The sequence below is a fragment of the Diadema setosum genome, chromosome 21 (assembly GCF_964275005.1).
Source record: "Diadema setosum chromosome 21, eeDiaSeto1, whole genome shotgun sequence".
NCBI classification, from domain to species: Eukaryota; Metazoa; Echinodermata; class Echinoidea; order Diadematoida; family Diadematidae; genus Diadema; species Diadema setosum.
The window spans coordinates 20,671,365-20,680,762 of NC_092705.1; the positions used below are offsets into that span (position 1 = coordinate 20,671,365).

A 9,398-nucleotide genomic window follows, 5' to 3' on the forward strand; every position below is an offset into this window, starting at 1 on the left:
TGTATTACCCAATTAAGATTCTCTGGTGAAAGTTTGGGTCATGAGGTCAAAGGTCAAAGGTCAAAAGGTCAAGTAAATATATTAAAACTTCACCTTTTTTCTCTGTACCTTGGAAACTGTTCAAGGTATCTTCATGGAACATAGTATATATACATGTACTGACTGGCAGTGATTATCTAGAGAATTTAGGGTTCATGGGGTCAAAGGTCAGGGGTCAAAGGTCAAGGGCAACACTTCAAAATTTTACTATTTCCCTCATGTTTATGCAATGCCAGCAGGATTATTTTTTTTTTACACTTGGTGTATGCATGTATAACCTAATAGAGATTCTCTGGAAAGTTTTTTTTCTTTTGTTTTTGCCTCAAAGGTCAAAAGGTCAAAGATCAAGTGAAAGTGCTGAACTAATTTTTTCCTCCATATCTCGGAAGTGGCTCAAGTTATCTTGAAATATACTACATATTTATGCATGTTCTGCCTGACAGTGATTATCTTATGAATTTTAGGGTCAAAGGCCAGATGGAAATGGTAACAATTTACTATTCAATACAGAAATTGCACTTTTTCTCCATACCTTGAAAATTACTCAGTGCATGAATGTATGAATGGGTCAAAGTCAAGTCAAAATCCTTAAATCCCAAATGCATGCTCTCCTATTCATCCAATTAAACCTACATCAAGGAAAGTGAACATTCAACACATTTGTGACAAACTTGTCATTTTAATATTTTGCCAATTTTGTGAAAATGTAATCATACATTGTCCACATGTACTATCTAGACCTATTAGGAGAATCATGCATTATGGCGGAGGCATACCAGTCGCCATAGCGACATTTCTAGTTTATGAAGGTCTTCCAAATACAGAGTAATCAAAGAAGTGTTGAGGATTTATATGTGTACACTAAGTTTTGCCCACCATGTTTGTTTGCAAGATGTCTACTGTGCACTAAACAGTATTATTTATGCATGGGCAGGACTTTGATTTTATTTTTTTGATATGACTCACTTCTCATCCAGCCTCAAATTTGCACATTGCCAGCTTTGATTTCGAGCAGATTAAACAAACAATATGCAAAGGGGCCAAGCACCGACTGTCCATTGTTGCTGATTGTTCTTCTCTCTTTCTTTCTCTCTCCGTTTTGTCCCCCCTTCTCGCTTTACTGTTGTTGTTTCTATCTGGTTTCTGCGCAATGATTGCAACGTTTTGTATGGTGGCATGCTTATTCTTGTACTTTGCCAAATTGCCCCTCTTCATTTGACTATTTCTCGTCTGATGATGCCGAGTTCTTGACTCTTATATGCATGCTTGCCTTTTCAAAATTAAATCTTTCTTATGTTTGACATATCTGAGCCTTGATTAATTGTGCTCTATCTCTTTCTTTCCAATGTGCCTGCTTTTCCAAACTTTCTGATTTCTTGTCATGACCAATGGATGATTGTATGGATTAGTAATTTTTTTCCCCTTTGATGTTGCCTTATTTTGGAAATTGTTTTCTGTTTTGTCATCCACCACCTACAAACCCTTGATAGTTTGGTATTACTATTGTTATTTTGTCTGTCTGATTGTTATTATCCATGTTCTGCCATTTTCATTCTTTAATGCCTCTGTTATGGCTTGTGGAAGAAAAATTTCACTTGATGTATTCCCTTTTTTTAATTTAGTGGTATTCCGCATTGTGTTACACTGTATCTTCATTTATGATTTTTCCTTTTTCTTTGTCATGAAATTGTGTTATCATCTTTACAACTGTATCTGATTGTTGATTGATGCATCTGATACAAACCTTCCTCAAAATCTGCATCATGTTCCCTTTGCAAATGTTTCCAATCATGCATTCATTCCTGTCTCATGGACTTAGTGTACAACCTTATTTGCATGTACTTGTGTACTTTTCCATATCTTGTCCACTGTCCATTACTTCGTTTTCCCTGTGTATTTGTGTATTATCACTCATTTCATGATATTTCTTCTTCCCTTTGTCAACCGTTTTATTCTCCTTGTCTCCTTCGTCTCTCCATAATATGTCATATGTTTGTTTCCATATAAACTCACTTCTTTTTCCTTCTTTTGTCTTCTCTCTCTCTCTCTTCCCTTCTCCGGTTCTCATGCCCCTTGCTCTCCTTCATTTCTACATTTCTCCTTTCCTCTCTCTCCTCATCCTCCTCTTTCTCCCACTCCTCCTCCTCCTCCCCCTGAAAATTCTTTTTGTCTATTCACATATCTTGTGTCTGTTCCTTTTCTTCATCTCTGTCCATACCACTTCATCACCTCTTCCTCCTCCTGTTCTCTCAATGGATGTACAACTATCTTACCCCATTTACCAACATCTTCTCTGCCCCATGCTTTTACTGCGCTTCCCTTCGAATCATCCATTCACTTTGTATGTGGCAACCACACCCCACTGAACATTCTAAACCAATTGGATAAATAACGAAACATTTTTTTTTTTTTTTATACCAACCTACCTTCCATGTACGTTCCACCAAGTACCACCCTTTACCATCACTTTCCTTGCACCTCTTTTCCATTCTTACTTTTAACTCCTGATTCCTCTGACACCCCCCACCCTCATTTGATCATCACATTTGCTTGTGATCCCCCCCCCCCCCCAATTTGATCATGGCATTTGCTTGTGATCCCTCCACCCCTCACCCCCACCCCACTTCCCTTTCATCTGTCCTCTGTTTCATTGAATCTGACACGATGAACCTGCTGGTGATGTTCTTTGGATGGTATTGACCTTGAACAGTCCACACAATATTCACAGATCTCCGACCAGGAGAGTCGGTTGAAGAGGAGGAAGCAGCAGGCGTGGGTGGTCAGGAAGTGGTACGACTTTGACTACAGGTAAATTGAAGATCTGTATGATATATTTAATGTTGGTGAGGGGAAGGAGGTTAGTAACTTCATGAGTCATTACTTTCATCATGTAGTGCTTTCTGTGCTTCACATGGTGTAGCAAATGCTGATTGATTTTCACCATTCTTTCAAAATCTGGTCATAAGAAGAAAGAGCTTCATAACAGCTTTTAGAATGTTTGTTAAGAACAGATCCCCTCGGTCACTGAAAGAGCAGTTGTTTTTTTTTTTTTCTTCAAATTCATAAAATTAAGAGCAGTTGGGATAGAGCAGTTTGATGAAGAGGGGCTGATGTATTTGCTGTCTCACTAACCATTTACCAGTTGCTTCTAGTAGAGAAGCAGGGAATAAACCGCATGCCATTTGTGTATTAAATAGAAAGTTCATTAGTCTAGACCCTGCTTAGAAAATTAGAAGATTGATGGTTTGAGTCCAACTTGAGTATTTATGCCCATCATGTTTTTATCCTGGCTATCAGTAAAATAAAATGAATAGTCACAGCTTATTTATGTCAGTGTATGGCATTTGTCAGTTACAGTGAAAGTCCATCACATAGAAGAAATCCATCTCTGAAACATCTCTTCAAAATGTGAGCAGACTCGTTCCAGAACCTGAACTATACCTGATACTAACATTCAGAATATGTAAGGCCAGTTCTTGTTTGAACATCTTCCCAGGTTCCTGAAGCCAATCTTCACCAAGAAGGGCGCCGACTTGAGGGAAAATGTTCCAACATGCTGTCTGCCTCTGGCAGAGTGTCTGACAGTGCAGGTGGGGATCCTTGTAAAGTACTTTACATATCAAATGTTGTAAGACCACCGTTTCACTAACACTATTCAAGTATGTAGAACCACAGTGTATGATTATTTGTATGTTACACACAGATAGATAAGATAGAGACAGAAACATTAGATAGTAAGACAAACAGGGAGACAGACAGACAGACAGATAGATAGATAGATAGATAGAAATATGCATGCCTAAGGTCTCTGCCAAGAGTCTTCCTCTTTCATTTGGCAGTGCAGTGTCCTTATAACCCATTTAGAAATACTCTGGAGTGTACCAAATTGATGGTTTAAGGGAAATATATCATATTTCTTTCCTTGAGGTATAAGTTATAAATACTACATTTCTGAACCAAAGAGCCATAAATATTTTGATGCTGATAGAGAATGCCACAATTCAGCTTCAAACAGTGATATGAACAGAGTTTTATACAATGCTTTAACCTCCGATACAGGATGACAACCCAAGCGTCACTGAGGACAGTGATGATGATTTTATCCTTGATGATGACATCAACCCCACTCAAGTAGACGCCAACTCGCCCAACAATGGCTCGGCCACTCCCCCAGGGACCCGCCCGCCGGAAGAGGATGCCACCTTGGAAGGCGACCTGGGGCTTGGGGATCACCAGCTTCACACAGCGGGCGTCCTTAGCACGGGTGGACCCGCCCCAACCAGGGTATAGCGCAGTGTCACAGGGGTACCCTGCCTTCAGTAGGCAGCAGCATCCTCCTTCCTATCTTGTTCTGTGATGTGCGTGTTCGCTCCTCCCTCAAGACAGCAGCTACAAATGTACGTGCTGGGCAGCTTGGAGCTATTCATGTCCGAGTTGAGCTTGCCCAACATACATTTAGTTCATGTACTGTAAACGCACAGATTTTCATGGTGCATTGATTTTCGCGCATTTCGCACTACTTTTGGCTAGTGCGAATTCTAAAACCCGCAAAAATGTCTTCACAATTTTCTCTGCACATTTTAAATGGGTTGACAATTGTGCAGCGTGAGTTCAAGAACTCGGGAATATGGTTCTGAACCGCTCAGCACGAAAAATTAAATGCGTGAAAATATGGACGTTTACAGTATCAACTTGACTCTGAACAGTGAATGTACGATGGATCGTTTTCTGTGCAACATTTTCCCATGTCTGTGACCTGAAATGTCAAATTTCATGGTGGAATTCATGTACGGAAGAATAAAGCCGGATCAAGCACAAATGGCCAAAGCCTGTCAAAGAACTAATAACCATGAAAAAAAACTTTACTTCTCAAATTTTGTGTTAAAAATTGTCTTCTTTTATTTCAGGAAAGCATTTTTCAAGCATGGAATCTATTCTATCATTGAGGAATGTTTCCAGAGAACTGTTTTTCGTATTTTTGAAGTTTTATGAGAATGTGAGGCTTGCACTTTTGTTATAACATTTAATGTATATTTTCTCTTCTTTTTGGACATTATTTTGTTATCCTTTGGTCATTCAGTTTTAGCTTATGATGTTGTTGAAATATTCTTGGTTTTATCCCTTTGTTTAATGTGCTTGTGAATGTTTTGTTTAATACCGTAATGTTTGTGCATTTTATTTTTCTAATGAGGAATTTGGAAATATGATGTTTCTACAGTTTTCTATGATGATATATGTAGTTTGTGCCAGATATGTAAGAATATGCTGTTCTTGACATACATTTGATAGAATTGTAAATTGAAGGGTTTAATTGTTAACAATAAATTTGCTTTCTGCAAATGAGGAGTATTCTCAATATACACAGTCCAAGGCATAGCCCTGTTCAGGGTTCTTTTATTAGCCATTTCACTCCGTATGCTAGTCCATGTTAGTAAGCCAGTTTACAGTTCCACTTTGCGCATGAGCAGAAAAAGGTCATTCATACCAACAGGAGCGCTGGTTTTTAAATTCACTAAGTTAAGCATTTGTGATTATTCATGCATCCTTATGAATGATGCTTGCCAGCACATCCACCTGACAGAAAATTTTGTTATTTGGCAATATCAATAGAAAGAGATTGTTAATACATCCAGTGCAAAGTAATGAAATGGATGCTTTTCCAAGTGTTATTTGACAGATCATTCTGGCCACCTGGTCTACACAAGTTCATTCTTTGTTTGAACAGGATTGATGAATCCCATTAATTGTTACATAAAGCTTGTGCGCTGAAAACGAGTGCAGTGCCCCTATCCGACCGAGAAAAAGAAAGGTCATTCGTGCCAATGTGCCCATGAGCTAACTCCGAACTGGCTTATTTTGTCAAACCAATCTTCTACTGATTCAGCTGAAAAGTCACATTTTCCTTGTGTGACCGATTCGATTCAGTTTATATTTTCCTCAGTAGTATATAATATACATATATATATACATATCTCATGAGAGAAGTTGAATAATGAAGTGTTTTCATTAAATGTTACTTGAAGCTGTGAAAGATTTATTTCTCTTTCCATCAGATATAACATCTCTGAATATTTGCAGAGGCAAATGCTCTCCCTTACCCATGGTACAAGAGAAATTGTATCACTTTTGTGATGATGATGGTTGCCCTTTTGATGTTTCCTCTGTACACCTTGTGTAGTCACTACGTATGCCAACACATTATTATGCAAATGAGTACTGAAAATGTAATATCATGTTGTTTGAAATATAGAATGTATCAATGTATACCTTGTTTGATTAGTGTATGAGCAGAGATGGAGCATGAAGCTTTTTCAAGACTACATCGCAGTGCTAGAATATTGTGCAGATTTTAGTTTATGAGGTGCTACAATGTAGATGCTAGTCATTTTTAAGTTCAGACACAATATGAGACACTCAGCAGGTCACTGTGTGAAATTAAGCAGAGGAGAGATATTTGAAGTCATATGACTCATTTTTTCCCATTATACACTATAAGGGATAATTTTTCCATGTTATGTTACAAATATTTGATGAGAATACCGGTGTCAAGGTCATATGAGACCACGCCCGTGTTTTCCCTGGTCAATCATGTAGAAAAGACAAGAATCATCTAGTGTGCTTGAGGCAAATATTCTATATCACTCTTATCATTGAGAAGTTTTGTTTGAATATAGCATAGAAATTCATTACTATCTTCTTGTGAATTAGTCATACATGTACAGTTGTATATAGAATGCACAAAAGAAGACTTTTGAAAGTTATGCCAGGTTTGAAAGTCTTCTGTTGCTATCCAGATATTTAGAAGTGGAAAAAAATATTCCAAAGTCATACCAAGAGATCATCATGTTGAGGTCAGTCTTGATGGATATTGACAACAGTTGCTAAGCAACCCTTCCAGAGTTCAATATTTGCCAATATACTTCACCAGATCAAAGCAATGGGCATACCATGGCTTCAGTTTATGGGAAAGTTTTGAGGAAAAAGAGACAAGTCTATCAAACAATGGCAGCCAAACACGAAACTGTTGTTACTACAAATGATGGATTGCCCTCCTATTTCAAATGACCTCTGACCCTTAGTAGTCACGAGTGTGTGTATGTGTCTCTTGTGGAGAACAGAATAAGGTTAACTTTTCATTTTAAACGTGGTTACAGACATTGCATATTTCGTTCATAGTTTAGGTAGTAGTAACATGACTTGATGTGGCACCATTTCAGAAGATTGTTAGCTGGTGTGCTTAAATCCTGCTGTATATGAGGCAATGTATGTGAAGCATCCCCTGTAAATATAATTTTCTATTAAAAAAAAAGTAAACAGGGAAAAATTCTGTCAAAGTGCTTTAGCCTGTGACATTTGTTCATAAGATTTCAAATATTTTTGTTATATGTATGTATGTTGTACATGTATACAAGCCATAGCAATGTAAGGAAGTTATAGACAAATTATATTGTCACCCATTTTGGAGTTGGATTCTCTGCGTGTATAAATGTCTGGTCAGTGGTTTGCTACCATATAGAAATGATATTTCTTAATCTTCTTCATAGTGTTTAGCAAAACACCTCAGATGTAAGTTGATTTCTAGGAGGCTGTGTTGTGAATCAAGGTTCATGAACATAATCAGTGATTACAGTAAGCATATGTTTCCCATAAGTACAGACCATCGCTGCTCACTGCAAATCATGGCTTCCCAAATCTCAACTGGAGATGAGTTGAATTTGATAATTATACCTTAAGTTGTACTCACTTGTAGGTAATTCAGCATAGGTTTTTCCTGCAAAATTTTGTTTCATATCATGGCACACTTCATCTCTTCATCAGGGGAATGCTTGTGTTTTTAGTAGATTGAGCTCAACAACACCAAATATAACCTATCAACAAGATATCTCCTCAAGCTGTTTGAGTAAAATGTGAATGATAGCAGTGTGGGGCATTAAAGACTTGAGGCTGAACCCACTTATAAAAGAGACTCTGTGAGAAAAAAAAGAATTACGTTAAGTAGCCAAGAAACGGTGCACCATCTACACAAGGCATATGATTATGGAGGTTCGTTGTATCAACTTTTTACTCTACAGAACACATACCGGTACACAGCAAAGGAAAGAAACCCCAAAATACTGTAGATTACTGTATACGCCGTTATTTTCGCGTACAGATATTTTCGCGAATGACGAGGTCATAGACGTTTTTGCGAGATGTTGTTTTCGCGATTCGACGCCAACGCTTACGTTAATGCTCTATCAACAAAGCGCATGGAGACAATTTCGCGTGTTGTTAAATTCGCGATCCAACTGCAATTCGCAAAATTTGCGGAAATTAAACCCTCGCGAAAATAACAGCTTATACAGTAATCAAATCTTGTGCTATGTAGACTACAAATTGGATGTGCAAAAATCTTTACATGGCACATGATGGCCGATTGTCTCATGTGAGAATACTAAACATGTTCCCAGCTATGTGTTTCGGTGTGAGCACTTAGTGTCAATTCTGTGACATGGTACAATGTAAACATTTCACAAGGATAAATAGTGATAGCTGAGGAGGTAAACAAATGCAGACAGTGAAATTCTCAAAGCCTACAGTGGATGGTAACATATTCATTTGGAGCATATACATCAGACAGGAGTCTATGTAAGTCGTTAAGCTAGGTTTGTGAAAATTAATGTATCCCATAATGCCGTGCATGATCTGGTCCATTCGTCTTGTTGCTCACAGTGAGCAGAGTTGGGAGACTCCAATAATAACCGCCTATTCTTCGCTTAGGTTCTTACTGTTAGACTCTTATTTTTGTTTTAAACAAAATAAGGCAAAGGTTTATTACAGAGCTTTTATTTTTGTGTTGTTTGCATTTGGAAAAAAAAAAAAGATTCTTACAGTCGATAATACACTGTATCGGGAAATGCTGTTCATGCAATTGAAGGGACTTTGTATATGGTATGTCTGTTATAAGACTGTTAAAAGCCTAAGGAATTGACAAATGTGCATCAACATGATTAATCTACTTATTCTGAGCATCTTTTACAGCATCACATAGTAATTTAACATACATACTAAATGAATGCCTTTATGACTGATAAAATCAAAATTTGTCACTAAAATCAGATTTTTGAACTGAGGTACACTTTGTAAATATCACATCTTTCTGTATGCTCTCCTTTGTAAAATTTAAGATTATATTAATTCTGTTCCTGTTTGAATCTTGTGATTCTGGTCTAAAATGGGGCATGTATCATTTGGCAACTCATACATCAAACAAAAATATATACGGAAAGTCATACATTGTATCTAAATCATGTATTAAGAAGAAAGTCTGGTCATGTAAAGAGGAGATGGCCATGTAGTCAATATTGTGTGCCTACTTG

The 9,398-nt window shown here is 37.5% G+C and overlaps 1 protein-coding gene across 1 annotated transcript in view; it reads left to right on the top strand.

Moving 5' to 3' along the window:
• The window catches only part of LOC140244957 (sodium/hydrogen exchanger 9-like), a 35,403-nt gene extending 30,826 nt beyond the window's left edge, over nucleotides 1–4,577 (top strand). The window contains exons 13-15 of the mRNA XM_072324565.1: nucleotides 2,750–2,847; nucleotides 3,536–3,629; nucleotides 4,099–4,577. Coding sequence (XP_072180666.1) covers nucleotides 2,750–2,847; nucleotides 3,536–3,629; nucleotides 4,099–4,329 — 423 coding nt within the window. The 3' untranslated portion in view covers nucleotides 4,330–4,577. The remainder of the gene's footprint in view (nucleotides 1–2,749; nucleotides 2,848–3,535; nucleotides 3,630–4,098) is intronic.
• Nucleotides 4,578–9,398: the final 4,821 nt, after the last annotated feature.